Genomic DNA, 19,913 nt, shown 5'->3' with positions numbered 1-19,913 from the left:
CACTGCTCCTACTCCTGTGACCGACCAGCTTTGCTCATCCCATTTCCCTCCCGCAGATTTTGACGGTGTCCGGACCCCCTGAAGGAGGGACCCGAGTGACTATCCATGGCGTGAACCTGGGCCTGGACTTCTCCGAGATCGCCCACCACGTGCAGGTGGCTGGGGTGCCCTGCACGCCCCTGCCGGGGGATTATATCATCGCTGAGCAGTGAGTCCAGTCCGCTCTGGCCCACCCTCTTCCCCACCCCGGAGCTTGTGGGGGGGACTCTCCCCTCTCCCTCCATCTCCTATGTACCTCCTCCCATGGACCCCACTCCCTGAAGCCTTCCCAGGGCCCTCTCCTAGCCCACCTCCACTCTTAGAATATCCTATTCATTTTGATTCCCAATTCCCTGGCTCCTCTGGCATCAGGGCTCCCGGTGCAATGCTCTCGTGCAGTTGGTCTTCTCCTGCCCACTGGCTAACTGAGCCACTTTCCCAGCCAGTCCATTCTGCTCCTCCTTGCTTCCCCCCGCCCCTCCCCCCATAGCCCCCATTGGAATGCATCCCGCTCGGTGGGCTGCAGGCAACAATTTGTTTGGCTCAAGGGGCTCTGACAGCAGCTTAATCTGAGCAGGGCCTCCGCCAGAGCAAATTCATTTATTTCACTAAGGGAAGTGTCAGCTGGAAATTAGAAAATAGGCATGTAGCGGTGGACAGGCGAACGGGGCTCCAGAAGTGACATATGTTCCAGTTTGGGGTGTTCATCTGGCAGTGGCGGCTGCTGTGAAGTTGGTGGGCAGGAGGTGGGCATGAAGCTAGGGGGGTGCTGGGGGTGGGAGTGTAGAAGGAGTGATGCTTCCCCTCCTATGGAGAAAGGGAGGAGAGTAGCCAGATCCTTCTGCATGATTTATCATGTAAAGTTGGGTCAAGTCACCCTGGTTCCACTGGGCACACAGCTCTGCAGGGGGTACTGGGAGCGTGCCCGTGAACAGGGCTCCTCTCCTTTAGCTCCACCCCTCGCAGCCTCCCCAGAGCCAGCCTTTAGTAACAACCAGAAAAGTGGCACTGGCAACTGTAAAAATGACACTTCATCTTTCATCAGCACTTACTCTTTCTTATCCATTCTCTTGCTTTTAATTGGTAAGGACTCTGAGAGGTAGTCATTGCTATCACGGTTTTACAAAGTAGAAGAGAGTAAAAGACTTGGGAAGTGAAATGACTTCCCCCACTCACTCAGTGCATAAGTGGCCATGGCAGAGTTGGAACTCAAGTCTCCTAACTGTTGGTTCAGGCCTCTTTCCGTTCCCTAACAGCCATGGGGCAGGACTTCTGGGTAAGAGTGGCCTGCAAATTCCATTATCCGTCAGCCTGTGGCCTTCTGGGTCAGGAGCCATGATTCCAGTGTGGCCAGGGCAGGGTCAGAGTCAGAGGGGTGAGTTCTCCGACTTTGGGCACATCCAGCAGGGGAGAAGAAGGAGCTGCCTGACCCTGCAGACATTCAGATCCTGCAGAACTGACCCTTCACTGACAGCCTTGTCCCTTCAAGGAGTGAATCATGGAGGGAAGACTGGCTGGGTCTACAGGAAAGACATGAGGAAGAGGAAAGGGGGAAATGATATAAGTAACGCTTCTGAGCCAGAAGAGAAGGGGAGAGCTGTTGGGCTCGTCAAGATCAGATGGCTTTACAGAGCCCAGCACCCTGCCACACCCAGCTAGACTCTCAGTCACACTGACCCCAGACCCACCTTGGCCTCAAGGAGCTGCCTTGGGCCACTGGACACAGGTCAAGTCTCCAACTTGGTGAGATGCCACAGGACTCCAAAGGAAAGGGTTCACAGGGGACTGAAGGGTAAGGCTTTGAATAGAGCAGTATAAATTCTTGGGCAGCTGGACATGGAAATCGCATGAGAATTGGGATCCAAGGGTCTTCTAAATCCTGCCTCCTCTACCTGCCAGCCCTGAGACCTTAGCAAACTGTTTGGTCTCTCTAATCTTCATTGGCCTGATGGAAATCATGATTCCTACTGCATGGGTTTTGGGAGAGAATTCAGTGAGATGAAAACGTGAGGACCGTAACGTGCCGTAGGAACGTAAGGAAATATTGTTCTATTCAATATCTTTGAAATCAAATGCATCACACTCACCCAGGGCCCTAGGGAAGAAAGTTCCAAGAAAAACCGGAAGTGAGGATACAAAAGGAGCCTGGGGAGGTGAATGGTTGCCAGGGGTCCCTACCAGGGCCAGTGATCACCCTAGAAAACCAGCCCCATCATCTCCTCAGGCGCGGGGCAGGCAGGAGGCAGCAGGCACATTCCTCACCTTGCCTGCACGCAGCCCTGGTTTCCAGCCGTGTCAGGCTCATTATTGAGAGCTTGTTAACATCATTAAAGCCTCCATCCTGGGCAGTGAGCAACAGGCACAATCATTATAGATATCTGTGAGAGATGAATTTGGCTAAATGGACCCAGTGCAGAGTCCCGGGCACGGGCAGGATTAGCGGGCACAGTGATGACTCACTGTATGCTTGTGCCGTGCCATCTATCACTCAGCAATTAGGTTAATGTTGGTTAAAGGGCCCCGCTTAGTCTCTTGCGATCAGTGCCCCACAGGTCTATGGAGGGCCGGATGATTCCATCACAGGACGTTTCCTGGGTGATTAGATGCAGGTTGAGGCTGCAGCTCAGCCCTGCCTGGGACAGGGGCTCTGTATGAGATGGACTCAGCTTGGGTCCTCAGACCCCCTCCCTCTCATCTGCTGCACCTACGAAGTCAGCCATGTCCTGACGGATGTTACATGCTTGTGCTCCCCACCCCAAGGATGCACACTCACAGGGAGAAAGGCACCATCTTTGCCAATCTATGGGAGGTGGTGCGGTGTGAGGCGAGGGCACCGGGCTGGGTGCCAGGAGCTCAGCTATTGATGAGCTCCCTGATCCTCAAATGTCTCATCTGGAAATGGGTATGTAGAAATGGACCTCTACAATCACTTCTGTGGCCCTAGGATGTCAGAAGCAATGTGGAATCTGCAACTCCCACCATTAGAAAGCTTATCAGTGGGACTAATGTGAATCCAGAGGTTCTTGTCCATTAGGAGGAGTCAAGCCTCCCAATGTTGAAGCTAAATAACTAGTAGAGAGTTATTTAGTCTAACTTCTCATTTTACAAGGAGAAACTTTAGGCATCCCCAGCTGTTGTCTCCTGATAATACACAGGGAGCCTAAAGCTACCAGGGACACCGAGAAGAGGCAGGAGGCCCCCAGAAGTCAAACCACAGGAACTTTGATGACCTGTAAAGCCTAAAGGAGGAAGTGGTGGCCACACCGCTGCCTGTGGTCATCTCCAGCCAGGGAGGGAGGGAGCGCAGGTTCCTCAGAGCCTTAGGAACCCAGCCAGGTCTACCCCACCTCCCCCTCCTCCCACCCCAGCCCCCCCACAGCCACGTCACCTCCACCCCAGCACAGCCACCGTGTCCATCCTGTCCCTTCCACAAGAGACACAGAAGATTCCACTGATTCTAGGGGCAGTAGAGTGAAATGGTCAAAGGCATGAGCTTTGCAGCCAGGCTGACCTGGATTTGAATCGTGGCTCTGCCACTTCCCAGCCACAGATGAGTCACTTAGCACCTCTGAGCCTTGGCTTCCTTGTCTATAAAAATGGAGAAGACCCACCCTGTAGGATGCCTGAGGATGACACGAGATCCTATCTGGGCCAGTGCCTGCCACACACAGCTCGACAAATTGTAGCTCTTGTTTATTGTTGAGGTACAGAATCTGCTTTGGCCTGACCCTCATTCCTCAATATAACCCTCTCCACTCCCTATAGCTGCCCTTGCTTCTTCCTTTAACCCTCTATCTCCTTGAGCTCAGAGAACAAATGCCAATAACAAATACACTCAAGGAGGCCTCTCCATCCTTCGCTGCGAGCACTGGGTCCCAGGAATAAAAAAGAAGAAGAGTTAGAGGTCATTAGAGTTCTTCCACTACATGGTCTGAGTCCTCAGGACTCTCACCCAGCTCTTAGACTTAGCAACCCAGACCATTCTACAGTCCACCGCTGACTGCTTCTCCTCTCCCACTCACTGGATGAAGTAGAACCGCATTCCACCAGCAGGGAAAGGAGCCAAGGAAGGGAACCCATGGTCCAGCTCTAGGCTCCCCCTGCAGCCTAGCTCCTCGGCCCCTGCATCATACCCTTCCAAGCGGGACACTGAGAGCCAACTGCAGGCATTCAGCCTTGGACACTTGGGCAGTGCCATCTCCCATCCACTCTCTTCTCCCATGTGCTTGACGTGCAAAGCTCATCTTTTGGGCCACAAACCCTGAACAAGAAAATGTTCTAGAAAAGACAGTGTGCCAAGACGCCCCAGACAGCTGAACAGGCCATTCTAGCCTTCTCTTCTCCTAGACAGGCCCCAGGAGGAGCAAATATGCCTATGACCTTCACGTGTTCTTATGTTTCCTCTTTCCGTGACTTCAAGCCTGCCATGATTTGCTTCTGCTTTTCTTCTCGAGGGTGGCTCCAGCACAGTGGCCAAGGGGGGTGAGTGAGGGACAAGAAAGCACTGATTAGAAGAGAGAGAAAGAGACTTATCTGCTGCCTCCTCTTCTTCACAGCCCATCCCCCCAGTAGAGAGTCAATAATCCTCTGATGCTCCTTGAGAGCCCGGAGCAATGTGACAGCATGACAGGGACCCCAAATGGGAACAGGTGCTGGGGCCCAGGAAGCAGGATGGGAGAGTTGTTACTCCAAGCAGGTAGCAGCATGGAAATAACCCCACGTAGTACCTTAAATTAAGCTTCTCAAACGCTCCGCTAATGAGGTTTAAGGAGACGCTTACATGTAAAATACTAATTGATCATCACTATCATCTTTACTGTGGGTTCGTAATTAATTTATTCACAGAGGAAGAGAAAGGAGAACGTCCTTTGACATGCACTCAGTACTTTCTTGTCGAACCTAATATGCTAAACGTAATAAGACAGTCATTGTATGTAAAGTAAATATTCACCGGGAGTGAAAGTACTTATTTGGGATTAACTGTTAGGAAGGAGCTGGAGATCGGTGGCATGCCGTGTGTGTGAGCACGCCATGTATTTGTTTAATGCAAGTTTTATTACATCAAAATGAAATCTCTGTTTAGTTACCTTCCTTCCTAGAGAAGTTGTTGAGATAAGCGTCCTCTGTTAAACATGGATCTTCCCCACCGTGCCTGCATAATGCTGGGGATTAGTGGAGAGGGGTCTGTTTTTCTGACTCCCCACTAAACCAACCTACCAAGGGCACCAGACTGCTCAGACTGAACTCTTAAATGGCATTGGGAAGGAAAGAAAAGCCTTCCATCTGTCCCCTGGGTTCCCTTTTGCTGAGCCTGGTAGGGCCCTTTCCCACCCATCCCATGCCTTAAAATTCCAGGCAAGAGATCCCCCCAAGAATCTGATTTCTTCAGTCCCTCCCATATCCTCCAGCTGCCCACACTTTCTAGAGTCTGTAAATGTGCTTGTTGTAACTTATCTCAGGTAGCAGGGAAGCCCTCACTGGGGGTATCAAGCTGCACATCACGAGAGAGAGTGCCTCCCCCCTCCCTCCCCCCGCCCCCCCAGCCCCCACCCCGCCGCCACCGTTCTCCAGTTCTCCTGTTGATGTGAGACATGACTTCCAACCAGGGCTGGTTCACCGCCTTGCCCACCAGCTCTGTGAGCTCAGCCCTTGATTAAGTGGGAGTCCAGTGTCGATTGCTGTCCTAATGAACTCATCCACCTCCCACCCCCTCGCCTGCTGCCACTGGATGCCACTCCTCCCATTCAGCTGGGAGCTCTGGTTTGGGGAACTCACTATCTCACCAGATTATCTGTTCCCTCACTGCAGGAAACAAACCACAATTGAATCAGCTTGGCAAATCAGTCCTCACTCCCTCTTCTCCGGAGTGTTGCAGTGTTGGCTTGTCACACAAAAAAGAGCACTAAATTACTGCCCCTAGATCTCTCTGTTGAACATTAGGTTTATTCCACAAATATTGGGTTGATACCCAATGCCAAGCCCTGCACTAGGCACCGGGGACTACAGGCTTGCTCATAGAAATAGGCAGCATAGCGTTTCGAGGGCTTTAGAGTTGAGCTCATCCAACCTCTCACTGTACCAATGAGAGACTAAAGCCCAGAGCGGGAAAGTACTTTACCCAAGGTCACACAGCCACATGGTTGAGCAAGCTGAGTCTTGGTCCAGCACTATTGTAAGACTGTGATGAGTCTTTCACTGTGACTATGACGGGGTGGGCAAGCTGGGGCAGGGATGCAGCTCTCCCCAGGTCTCTCACAGAAAGGTTTGCTCTCTCCTCAGGATCGTTTGCGAGATGGGCCATGCCCTTGTGGGGACCACCTCTGGGCCCGTGCGCCTGTGCATTGGCGAGTGTAAGCCAGAGTTCATGACCAAATCCCATCAACAGTACACGTTTGTGGTGAGTATTGGGTCTAGTGCTGAGCTACAGGCTTCTAGCAAGGGCATATTTCTGCTCCAGGCTTCTCCCAGGAAAGTCCCACCCACCCCTCTCCCGAGCCGGCACCTCCAGCCTTCTTGCAGATGGAGTAGGAGACCAGAAAAGGGAAAGCCTGTCTTTCCTGGGTGGGTCAAGTGCATGACCAACAACACTTTGGAGACTTTGGCGTCCCAGAGAGCCACAGGTCAGAGTTCTAAATAAGCAAAATCAGGCCTTTCTTAGAAAGTGGATCCTAGACACAGGATGGGGAGGGGCTGCCCTTTGTCCCACCGATGTGATATCTCTGTCTAATTCCAGCCTAATGAGGACAGATCATCTGAGGGACCTAATTATAAAGGTCTATATTTATCCACACGCTTTGTTTTCTGCCAAGGATATTGTAAGTGGGAGTTTAGAGGAGCCATTTGGAATCCTGCAGGAATGCGTGTCTGTGTGCAGGACCATGGGAGTGGGACGTACGAGTGAGCTGCTCTGTGTGTTGGTGTGGTTACACACACATATGCACACACTCAGCCCTGGAAACACTTCTTCCCGCCCAAGCAACAGATGGTGGACTCACAAAGGCTTTATTTTCTCGTGCTGAACAACCTGCTTCTGGGGCTCCAAAGTCCCTTTTCTGACACCTAGGCAACATTGCCACATCAAGTTCTTCACTGAAAAGTGTTAACACCAGCGGAGGGGGTCAAACCAGCCTTGCTCAGAGTATTGAAAATTTATTTGACCACAAAATTCTCTTCTCTCTAAAGCACTTTACTGCTTGTTTTAGGTTTTCCAGTCTCTGCCTTCCTATCTCAGCATCTCCACCTTTCCTTGTACCAGTCTTCTCTCAGATGGGAGGGTACCATGGCCTATATCTGCAGCCCACCTACCCCATCTCCTGTGCAGGACAGACAGGGTCTCGTGTGAGAAGCAAACCCAGAAAGACTGGATGGAGAGAGCTGTAGAGCGTCAGAGCTGGGAGGGCTTTACAGATCATGTAGCCCACTCTCCTGTCTTGACAGAGGAGGGAACAAAAGCCCAGAGTGATCCAGAAACTTGCTTCAGGGCCCATCACTAGTGAGTGGCTAATGCGGACTAGAGTTCATGCCTGTGTAGGTGCTCAGTTAAATGCACTTTCCACTCCACTCTGCTGCCGGCTAGGCAGGAGCAATTTCTTTCTGATGCATTTTAGGCCAGATGACATTTCTTTTAGGCTTTAGGCTTAATTTTACGATTTAGTGAGCTTACTAGAAAATCCCAGCCAACGATGGGCCATCCTCCTGGTGAAGGTCAGGGAAGACGCATCTAACATTTACTGACAGGTCTCTGCACCTGTTGTGCCCTTCTCTTGCTTAGGGAGGGACGGAAGGACACAAGCGTGGGCCATTAATGGATCCTCTTGGTGGCCCAATCCAGGCAGGGATCCTTTATTCAGTCCTATCGATTTTGTGCCAAAAAAATCAGTATGCGCTCCAGATAGAGAAGCATTTTCAAATTGTTCTCAATTTGCAAACTAATTGATAGATTAGTCAGTGTCATCTCTGCCTTCCCAACAGTGTTATGAGCATAAGACTCCCAGGAGAGTTAATTAATTGCAAAACACAGCCCTTCTGCCTTCCCTGGATATGCCTGGAGCCTCTTCTTAGAAAGGGTCTGAGCTCCAGGGTAGGCAAAGAGTGTTTGGGCTTAGAAAGGGTTCACTCTGAGCGTGGACACAGTCCCTCCTTCTGTCTTTAAGTCTAGCCTGGGTTTCTCCCTTTGGGTAAAACCTGAGCTGTGATCATTTCTCTGCTTCCTCCCAAAGAACCCTTCCGTGTTGTCACTCAGCCCCATCCGAGGGCCAGAGTCCGGAGGCACCATGGTGACCATCACGGGCCATTACCTCGGGGCTGGGAGCAGCGTGGCTGTTTACCTGGGCAACCAGACCTGCGAGTTCTATGGGTGAGATGGACTCAAAGGAACCCTAGGAGACTGTACACGTGAGGCCTGTGCACACATGTCCCTGTGCATGTTCACATATGTGCCTGCCCCATCATCCCCATGTTATGTGTCATGTCCTGGGCCCAAACATGATTCCAGTCACTGTAAGAAATATATACCACTAGTCAATTTGTATCGCAAGTATCATAGGGGCTAAATACTTCTACAGATATTTAGAAGGGAGGACCATAAGAGCTGCTGATGAGGGAGCTCTCAGTTACCACCAGGATCAAGCGTTCATTATGTCCCCACCATGGTGACTTGAGAAACATGGAGATTGCATGGCCTGTGTCCTCTGCAAGCACAGACTCATCCTCAGGGCATCTCTTATGCGCTAAAAATTGAACACCTACTATTTGTCTATTTGTCAGATATTCTGATGAAGCCCTGGGGATGTAGAGAATCTAGAGAGAATTCTGAAAGGATCCCTGGATGAGAACCCAACTTGCCCAGTAAATCTCCTCCCTGGACCATAAACTGCCTGAGGGCAAGGACTGTATATTTGCTTCTCGGCATAGCAGGTGCTCAAGTTATTAACTGACTGACCAGACACTAAGCACTGGCTAAATAGTCATGGTCTAGAAAAATCCAGAAAAGAGGAGTTCCCCCAAAACCCAAGGAGCCCTGCCCCTGCCCCACCTTCTCTAATCCCCTTCTCCAGTTGGCTCCCTCCCTAGTCCATCTGGAGTGGGATCTCAGGTAAAAAGAAGCACTGATACACACTGCTGAGGGATGTTCCCCAGTCTAGAGTATAAAAGGACAGAAGAGCATTCCTGAGCCATACCCCCCAACCGGGGAAAACCCCTTCTCAGGCCAGAGGCTGCACCTCTTGCCCATGCCTTTGCTCACAACCCTCCTGCGGTCTCCCTGTAGGCGATCAATGAATGAGATCGTGTGTGTCTCGCCCCCGTCATCCAATGGGCTGGGGCCCGTCCCTGTCTCTGTGAGTGTCGACCGAGCCCGCGTAGACAACAACCTGCAGTTCGAGTACATAGATGACCCCCGGGTGCAACGCATCGAGCCCGAGTGGAGTATCGCCAGGTGAGGCAGAGCGGACGGGGATACACCCAGCTGCCGTGCAACCTGATCCCTTCTGCCAAAGTGCAGCTCCTGTGGGGATCCTAGGGGGATAAGTGGTAGCAGTTTGAGAGGGTTTTTCACCTAACCCAGACTCTGCTTGTTCCCAGTGGCCACACACCCTTGACCGTCACAGGCTTCAACCTGGATGTCATTCAGGAGCCAAGGATCCGAGTCAAGTTTAATGGCAAAGAATCTGTCAATGTGAGTAACCACGGGTCCCCTTGATCTGCAGGAAACACGGCTGTGTCTGTGTTTTGCAGTGTGATAAGGTCTGTGTTAGGCACTGGGACATTCGACCGCCAGAGAAGCGTCCAGAATCATGGCCCCAAACACCTGGGCCTCACAATGATTTTTATAATTACAGTATAATCATTTCTTGTCAGAAGGTGATGTCATGAGTGTATAAACATACTGGCTTCTGAGCTTAAGATATGGTGCAAAAGGGCTCCTGTTTTCTGCCATGTTCACTTTGAGGTCCGATAAGAGGTAGGGTGAGAGGGGGAAGAAATTCTGGATCCAGATTCAGACATCTGTGAATTGGAAACAAAACACCACCATCTATTAGCTCTACAACCGTGATCAAGTCGTTTAACGTCTCTGATCCTCCCTTCCCTGGCTAGAAACGCTGATGATAAGACTTGCCTCGCAGATTTGTAACCTGCAACGAGGCTGGCACCTGATAAACGTTAGTCACTGCATGCAGATATTTCCATTCTGGTTGCTAAGATGATCAAGCTGAACATTTCACTTTATTCCTCTGTGCAGACCCATGTAATTTAATTTTTTTCCACTGTGGATTTTTGTGATGTTAAAAAAGTTCTCTATCGTAAGAGCAGAATGTCTGCTATGTTGTGATAAATTTTTTAGTTCGTTCTACTGGCTCCATCTTACTCTTTTCAGGCAATATTTTCTGAAATGTTATTGTATTCATAATTATAGTCCAGGAGATGCTATTACGGCCATTATTTTTCATATGAATTACTGCTTTGACCTTCTGGCCATTGACGAGGCTGAGATGGAGACGGAGATGGGCGAGATGGCGTTGGATCTACCCTCTTATCCCTGACACATTCCCAGCATGCTTGAGGCTTCCCTAGGAAACAGAGAAATACAGAAAGTGACAGGCTGCCAGAAGGCTAGATCTGGAAAGGTCTCAGGGATGATCTAGTCCAAACTTCTCACTGTATAGCTTAGAAAACTAAGGCCAGAAAGCAGTAATGACTTGCCCCCAGTCATGAAGGTGGCTGGTGGCAGCACCAAGCTAGATCCCAAACATCTGACTCTTCTCACTAGACCACGTGAGATGATGGCGGGCTTGACATTTCATCATGCCAGAGACGTGGAGACACCTGTATCACACCTCCAGTGACCCACTGTGCTCACAGCTCTTTGGGCTAGAAGAGCACGCAACTCCAAATCCCAACATAGAGCCTGATCCATGAGTGAAAGAGGGGTGCCCCCGCCCCACTTCCAGACCGAGGCTCAGTGTCCCCAGGCCACCTCCATCTGTTTGCTGTCTCTAGGAGTTGGCCAGCCTGGGGAGGGGCAGCCCCTCCAGGACCAGCAAGGCCCCAGAGGTTAAAGCCTCAGAACACAGAAAATAAAAGACGTGATTAATCTAGTACAGAGGGGATTTTGGAGGATGAGTGCATGACTGAGAAGATTAACCTCCAAAGGCTGCAGCATTGGTCCCCGGGAAGCTATTTGAAGAGAAGACTGGGCTTGGCAGGCCTCCCCACACCTGGCAGCCTTCTGAGAAGGCCTGGGTCCTGGGCGTCCTGTGCGCCCGCCAGGACACGTTGGCAGCCCCAGGCAGGAATCTCCCCAGCAGTTCTCCCAGCCCACCCACCAGGACCTCAGTGCTTCAAGGAGTTAAGAGACAGCTCCTGCCTCTCGAGCATTCGGGGCCCTGAACTCCAACAGGGACCTGCTTGGAGTCTGCAGGCTGGCAGGCAGCCTGGAGGAAAGGCCTGGGTGTGCAGGTTTCCACCAAGCCGGGCCCCAGCATGGGAAGCCCGTAAACTCCGCCCGATGCCCTCTCTTTCAGGAGTGGTGAGAAAGAGCCATGTTGCCCCTGAGGCCCTACCTGGGCTCCGCGTCATCCTCAGTCCCCGGGGGCTACCCCCTGCCTTTGGGTTTGGAAGCAGCCCCGTGAGAAGGGCCAAAGCGAAGGCCGCAAAACCCAAAGGAATGTTTGGCAAAGTGCCGATGCAGCGCTGGGCAGAGAGCAAACGGAGGCCGTTTGTCTGGGGGTGATTTGCTCATTCACAGAGGAGTCCCATCCAGGGACACTGGAGTGAGCAGGGAGGAAGATGAGGGGCGGGGCAGGGAAGCGGTGCTTGGGCTGGGAGGTCTGCCCTGTGGAACCCAGGGAGGGGACTCCCAGCTCAACTCTGTTTGACCGCACCACCATTTTCCTCATGCCAGGGTGTCCCCAGCTGGAACGGGAAAGGGACATTAGGTTCACAAGGGGCTGCTGAAGGGTGAGCTGAAAAGGGCAGGGATACGTACTAACCTCCGACACGGCACGAAGCCCTCAGCGAGCTGTTGGTTTAAACTCTTCAACTCCCTCTGGAAAGGGAGGGTTAAGACTTGGAGCTCTGACATAATTTCTATGCAAGCATCAGCTTTTTTTGCAATTTCACACATGGTCTTGTTTTACGAACATGAAGCCTGGGTATGTGTGTGTTGGCCAGACACGCAACATGTGTGGACCTGCCAGGACAGTGTGTACTTGAGCAGGGTTCTCACAGATGCCCTTGGCTGTTGCTGGGACACTGTGACTCCCAGAGCCAAAACTGAGCCACGCAGCGCGAGACAGGAGGAGGTGGGGAGGGGTCCAGGTTTTCTTCCCAGATCACACGTGGGTCCTAGAGCGCTTTCTTCAATCTGGCTGCTGCCTTGGGAAGCCCTCAAACTAAACCACCAGAGGAGAGAATGGCACAACACATGCCACGCGGGGCCAGCTCAGCTAGGATGTTATTTGGGAGATGAGGGTCCACCAAGGAAGAAAGGACATTATGAACTCAGTGTCAATACCAAGGTTATACCCCCCATGGAGAGTTAGGGGGCACTCAGTTGGAGAAGAGAGAGATCCTGACTAAAACATTTAAGGAGGTGAAGGATCCTTTTCATCCATCAGTGTTTTCAATAAACATTAACTGAACACCTACTATGTGCTCATCTCACACAACTTCCTTCCTTCCAACTCACACACACACGCACGCGCGCGCGCGCACGCGTGCGGGAGACTGCTTCTGTCCTACTTTTTCCGCAAACATCCATGCTCCCTCATCCCCAGACTTTTGCTGCTGTTCTCTCTGCCAGGGACTTGATCCCTTACCATCCCCCCTGTCTGGGTAAGTCCTACACATTCTTCAGGTTAAATTTCATTCATCTCTTCCAAAGGAAAGCTCCCATGAGCCACCCCCACCCTGCCTCAGGCCATGCATGCTCGCGCACAAACACAGGCTCGTGCACACACACGGACACCCGCAGAGTGCCTGGTACTTCCCCAACCCGGACGTTTCTCACCTCCATCCATGCATTTAACAGTGCTGGTGCCCCTCCTGTGCTCCAGGCCCTCTGCCAGGACTGCACTGTAATGCTTGTCAAATCATTTGTCTCCCTGATAGACTGAGACTGTTTCACGGATGGCCCAACTACTGGCACCGTTCCTGGCACAAAGTAGGTGCTCACTCAGTGTTGGTGAATGAATAAATGAAGTTAAAACATGCCCCTCCCTACCAAAAAAGAAAAAAAAAACAAACAATTTCATAGCCCTTTTCCTCAAGCAAGTAGCCCACTGGAGACCGGCCAAAACAAGCAAAGGGTGGGAGGGCGGCAGTGTGACCCCCACCATCACCTGCTGGGTGTTTGAACGCCGTGCTCTTGGGCCCTTTAGGTGTGCAAGGTTGTGAACACCACCACCCTGACCTGCCTGGCACCCTCCCTGACCACGGACTACCGGCCTGGCCTGGACACCGTGGAACGGCCGGACGAGTTTGGATTCGTCTTTAACAATGTCCAGTCCTTGCTGATTTACAACGACACCAAGTTCATCTACTACCCCAACCCGACCTTTGAACTGCTCAGCCCCACTGGGGTCTTGGATCAAAAGCCGGGATCCCCCATCATTCTGAAGGTAGGAGGGTGGGATGGCTGCCTGCCACGCGCAGGGGTGGCCAGAGCACCCCTCTCCTGGCCTGGCCTCCCTTCGATGCACACGGGCTCACATGGCTGTCCTCTCCCTGTGAAGGGAGCTTGGTTATACATATCGACCCATTGAGTGACATATCTTGCACTTGGGATTCTCAAGGAACACCGTAGAGTATTTCTGTGTGTCCTTGTGAGCTTTGGGACCTAAAAGTCCTGCAGTGCACTGGAAGCAACGATGTCCTTTATTGACCCCATCCGTGGCCGCAGTAACTGCCCTCAGATGTGAAGAGGTCACGGTCCCCTGGTACCATCCTTCCAGGTGTGTGTTACTCTACCACTTTTACTTCTATCCCCTGCATCCTCCCCCAAACTTTCACTTGTTTACTGTTTGGTCCCCCCTTCCTTTCTCTTTACCACTCTCTTCCTCCCTTTCATTCTCTCTTCCCTTTGTTTTCTCTTTTTCTGTCTAAATTGTGGCTGTTAGAAGTCCTCTCCAAAAACTTACCATGGAGTCACTCATTGGTTTTTGCATTGCTCCCCTTACCCCGCCTCTTTAATCTCTTTTTATTTTTATTTATTTATTTTGTTCATCAACATTAGAATATATTTTGCATTTATATAATAAAATATAGAAGACAATAAAAATAAGTGAGCATTGCTACAAGCAACAACAGAAATAAAACTCATGAGCAGTATTCAGCAAAACAAGGCAGACATAAAATGATATACATTGTATGGTTTCTTCTTAAAAAATTCAAAACTGGGCAAAACAAATTTATGGTGAAGATAATGGTTACTTTGGGGGCAGAAAGCAGGGGTCATGATGAGGAAATGGTATAAGGAAGGCTTCCGAGATCCTGGGAAATTTCTGTTTCTTGATCTGAGTAGTGGTAATACTAATGCGAGTTCAGATAACTCACATAAGTCATAAGTTTATAGTTAAACTTATGCACTTTTCTCTGTGTTATAACTTATTAAGAAAGCTAAGACAAAAGCCTTATTTAGTTCACTAAGATCAACAGCTGGCAAAGAATTATTGAATATTATTTCAGACACCCACAAAGTTCAAGGAACCGTGTAAGGTGATGAAAGATTCCAAGTCCATTCCACTATCAAATTTTTTTTCTTATTAGTCATCCATTTTATACACATCAATGAATAAATATCAATCCCAATCTCCCAATTCAGCACACCACCACCACCACCACCCCACTGCTTTCCCCCCTTGGTGTCCATCTGTTTTTTCTCTACTTCTGTGTCTCAATTTCTGCTCGGCAAACTGGTTCATCTATACCACTTTCTAGGTTACACATATATGCGTTAATATACGATATTTGTTTTCCTCTTTCTGACTTACTTCACTCTGTATGACAGTCTCTAGATCCATCCACGTCCCTACAAATGACCCAATTTCGTTCCTTTTGATGGCTGAGTAATATTCCATTGTATATATGTGCCACATCTTCTTTATCCATTCATCTGTTGATTCACATTTAGGTTGCTTCCATGACCCGGCTGTTGTAAATAGTGCTGCATTGAACATTGGGGTGCATGTATCTTTTTAAACTATGGTCTTCTCTGGGTATATGGCCACTAGTGGGATTGCTGGGTCATATGCTAATTCTATTTTTAGTTCTCTAAGGAACCTCCATACTGTTCTCCAAGTGCCTGTATCAATTTACACTCCCACCAACAGTGTAGGAGGGTTCCCTTTTCTCCACACCCTCTCCAGCATTTGTTGTTTGTAGATTTTCTGATGATGCCCATTCTAACTGGTGTGAAGTGATACCTCATTGTAGTTTTGATTTGCATTTCTCTAATAATTAGTGATGTTGAGCATCTTTCAATGTGCTTCTTGGCCATCTGTATGTCTTCTTTGGAGAAATGTCTATTTAGGTCTTCTGCCCATTTTTGGATTGGGTTGTTTATTTTTTTAATATTGAGCTGCATGACCTATTTATATATTTTGGAGATTAATCCTTTGTCCGATGATTCATTTGCAAATATTTTCTCCATTCTGAGGGTTGTCTTTTTGTCTTGTTTATGGTTTACTTATCTGTGCAAAAGCTTCTAAGTTTCATTAGGTCCCATTTGTTTATTTTTGTTTTTATTTCCATTACTCTAGGAGGTGGATCAAAAAATATGTTGCTGTGATTTATATCAAAGAGTGTTCTTCCTATGTTTTCCTCTAAGAGTTTTATAGTACCCGGTCTTACATTTAGGTGTGTAATCCATTTTGAGTTTATTTTTGTGTATGGTGTTAGGGAGTGTTCTAATATCATTTTTTACATATAGCTGTCCACTTTTCCCAGCACCACTTATTGAAGAGACTGTCTTTTCTCCATTGTATATCCTTGCCTCCTTTGTCATAGATTAGTTGACCATAGGTGTGTGGGTTTATCTCTGGGCTTTCTATCCTGTTCCATTGATCTATATTTCTGTTTTTGTGCCAGTACCGTATTGTCTTGATTACTGTAGCTTTGTCTGAAGTCAGGGAGTCCGATTCCTCCAGCTCCGTTTTTTTCTCTCAAGACTGCTTTGGCTATTTGGTGTCTTTTGTGTCTCCATACAAATTTTAAGACATTTTGTTCTACTTCTGTAAAAAATGCCATTGGTAATTTGATAGGGATTGCATTGAATCTGTAGATTGCTTTGGGTAGTATAGTCATTTTCACAATATTGATTCTTCCAATCCAAGAACATGGTATATCTCTCCATCTATTGATATCATCTTTAATTTCTTTCATTAATGTCTTATAGTTTTCTGCAAACAGGTCTTTTGTCTCCCTAGGTAGGTTTATTCCTAGCTATTTTATTCTTTTTGTTGCAGTAGTAAATGGAAGACTTTCCTTAATTTCTCTTTCAGATTTTTCATCATTAGTGTATAGGAATGCAAGAGAGTTCTGTGCATTAATTTTGTATCCTGCAGCATTACCAAATTCATTGACTAGGTCTAGTAGTTTTCTGATGGCATCTTTAGGATTCCCTATGTATAGTATCATGTCATCTGCAAACGGTGACAGTTTTACTTCTTCTTTTCCAATTTGTATTCCTTTTATTTCTTTTTCTTCTCTGATTGCCGTGGCTAGGACTTCCAAAACTATGTTGAATAATAGTGGTGAGAGTGGACATCCGTGTCTTGTTCCTGATCTTAGAGGAAATGCTTTCAGTTTTTCACCATTGAGAATGATGTTTGCTGTGGGTTTGTAGTATATGGGCTTTATTATGTTGAAGTAGGTTCCCTCTATGCCCACTTTCTGGAGAGTTTTTGTCATAAATCGGTGTTGAATTTTTTCAAAAGCTTTTTCTGCATCTTTTGACATGATCATATGGTTTTTATTCTTCAATTTGTTAATATGGTGTATCACATTGATTGATTTGCATATATTGAAGAATCCTTGCATCCCTGGAGTAAATCCCACTTGATCATGGTGTGTGATCCTTTTAATGTGTTGTTGGATTCTGTTTGCTAGCATTTTGTTGAGGATTTTTGCATCTATATTCATCAGTGATATTGGTCTGTAATTTTCTTTTTTTGTAGCATCTTTGTCTTGTTTTGGTATCAGGGTGATGGTGGCCTCATAGAATGAGTTTGGGAGTGTTCCTTCCTCTGCAATTTTTTGGAAGAGCTTGAGAAAGATGGGTGTTAGCTCTTCTCTAAATGTTTGCTAGAATTCACCTGTGGAGCCATCTGGTCCTGGACTTTTGTTTGTTGGAAACTTTTTAATCACAGTTTCAATTTCATTACTTGTGATTGGTCTGTTCATATTTCCTATTTCTTCCTGGTTCAGTCTTGGAAGTTTATACCTTTCTAAGAATTTGTCCATTTCTTCCAGGTTGTCCATTTTATTGGCATAGAGTTGCTTGTAATAGTCTCTTAGGATGCTTTGTATTTCTGGGGTGTCTGTTGTAACTTCTTCTTTTTCATTTCTAATTTTATTGATTTGAGTCCTCTCCTCTTTTTCTTGATGTGTCTGGCTAATGGTTTATCAATTTTGTTTATCTTCTCAAAGAACCAGCTTTTACTTTATTGGTCTTTACTATTGTTTTCTTTGTTCTATTTCATTTATTTCTGCTCTGATCTTGATGATTTCTTTCCTTCTGCTAACTTTGGGTTTTGTTTGTTCTTCTTTCTCTAGTTCCTTTAGGTGTAACGTTAGATTGTTTATTTTAGACTTTTCTTGTTTCTTGAGGTGGGCTTGTATAGCCATAAACGTCCCTCTTAGAACTGCTTTTGCTGCATCCCATAGGTTTTGGATCATCGTGTTTTCATTGTCATTCGTCTCTAGGTATTTTTTGATTTCCTCTTTGATTTCTTCAGTGATCTCTTGGTTATTTAGTAATGTATTGTTTAGCCTCCATGTGTTTGTGTATTTTTTTCCCTGTAATTGATTTCTAATCTCATAGTGTTGTGGTCAGAAAAGATGGTTGACATGATTTCAATTTTCTTAAATTTACTGAGGCTTGATTTGTAATCCAAGATGTGATCTATCCTGGAGAATGATCTGTGCGCACTTGAGAAGAAAGTGTAATCTGCTGTTTTGGAATGGAATGTCCTATAAATATCAATTAAATCTATCTGGTCTATTGTGTCATTTAAAGCTGTGTTTCCTTATTAATTTTCTGTTTGGATGATCTGTCCGTTGGTGTAAGTGAGGTGTTAAAGTCCCCCACTATTATTGTGTTACTGTTGATTTCCTCTTTTAGAGCTGTTAGCAGTTGCCTTATGTATTGAGGTGCTCCTATGTTGGGTGCATATATATTTATAATTGTTATATCTTCTTCTTGGATTGATCCCTTGATCATTATATAGTGTCCTTCCTTGTCACTTGTAACATTCTTTATTTTAAAGTCTATTTTATCTGATATTATTATTGCTACTCCAGCTTTCTTTTGATTTCCATTTGCATGGAATATCTTTTTCCATCCCCTCACTTTCAGCCTGTATGTGTCCCTAGGTCTGCAGTGGGTCTCCTGTAAACAGCATATATATGGGTCTTGTTTTTTATATCCATTCAGCAAGCCTGTGTCTTTTGGTTGGAGCATTTAATCCATTCATGTTTAAGGTAATTATCAATACGTATGTTCCTATTACCATTTTCTTAATTGTTTTGGGTTTGTTTTTGTAGGTCCTTTTCTTCTCTTGTGTTTCTCAGTTACAGAAGTTCCTTTAGTGTTTGTTGGTTAGGTGGTGCTGAATTCTCTTAGCTTTTGCTTGTCTGTAAAGCTTTTGATTTCTCCATCGGATCTGAGTGAGATCCTTGCTGGGTAGAGTAATCTTGGTTGTCAGTTCTTCCCTTTCATCACTTTAAGTATATCCTGCCACTCCCTTCTGGCTTGTAGAGTTTCTGCTGAGATATCAGCTGTTAACCTTAAGGGAGTTCCCTTGTATGTTATTTGTCGTTTTTCCCTTGCTGCTTTCAATAATTTTTCTTTGCCTTTAATTTTTGCCAATTTGATTACTGTGTGTCTCGGCATGTTTCTCCTTGGGTTTATCCTGTTGGGACTCTCTGTGCTTCCTGGACTTGGGTGGCTATTTCGTTTCCCATGTTAGGGAAGTGTTTGACTATAATCTCTTCTAATATTTTCTCGGGTCCTTTCTCTCTCTCTTCTCCTTCTGGGACCGCTATAATGCGAATGTTGTTGCGTTTAATGTTTTCCCAGAGGTCTCTTAGGCTCTCTTCATTTCTTTTCATTCTTCATTCTTTTCATTCTTCTTCATTTCTTTTTCATTCACTGTTCCGCAGCAGTGAATTCTACCATTCTGTCTTCCAGGTCACTTATCCATTCTTCTGCCTCAGTTATTCTGCTATTGATTCCTTCTAGTGTAATTTTTGTTTCAGTTATTGTATTGTTCATCTCTGTTTGTTTGTTCTCTATTTCTTCTAGGTCTTTGTTAAACATTTCTTCCATCTTCTCGATCTTTGCCTCCATTCTTTTTCCGAGGTCCTGGATCATCCTCACTATCATTATTCTGAATTCTTTTTCTGGATGGTTGCCTATTTCCACTTCATTAAGTTATTTTTCTCAGGTTTTATCTTGTTCCTTCATCTGGTACATAGCCCTCTGCCTTTTCATCTTGTCTATTTTTCTGTGAATGTGGTTTTTGTTCCACAGGCTGCAGGATTGTAGTTCTTCTTGCTTCTGCTATCTGCTCTCTGGTGGATGAGGCTATCTAAGAGGCTTGTGGAAGCTTCCTGATGGGAGGGACTGGTCTTAATCTCCTTTGAAATAACCAATT

The 19,913-nt window shown here is 47.2% G+C and overlaps 1 protein-coding gene across 1 annotated transcript in view; it reads left to right on the top strand.

Moving 5' to 3' along the window:
- Positions 1-19,913, top strand: part of PLXNA2 (plexin A2) — a gene marked incomplete at its 3' end in the record, with an annotated part of 215,866 nt that overhangs the window by 177,478 nt on the left and 18,475 nt on the right. Inside the window, exons 13-18 of the mRNA XM_082832378.1 lie at positions 57-208; positions 6,319-6,436; positions 8,259-8,395; positions 9,308-9,475; positions 9,622-9,715; positions 13,419-13,658. Coding sequence (XP_082688504.1) covers positions 57-208; positions 6,319-6,436; positions 8,259-8,395; positions 9,308-9,475; positions 9,622-9,715; positions 13,419-13,658 — 909 coding nt within the window. The remainder of the gene's footprint in view (positions 1-56; positions 209-6,318; positions 6,437-8,258; positions 8,396-9,307; positions 9,476-9,621; positions 9,716-13,418; positions 13,659-19,913) is intronic.

Source organism: Leucopleurus acutus (genome assembly GCF_964270905.1).
Source record: "Leucopleurus acutus genome assembly, chromosome: 2".
NCBI classification, from domain to species: domain Eukaryota; kingdom Metazoa; phylum Chordata; class Mammalia; order Artiodactyla; family Delphinidae; genus Leucopleurus; species Leucopleurus acutus.
Note: the sequence above shows the minus strand (reverse complement) of the source record. Positions and strands in the feature narration are given on the sequence as shown.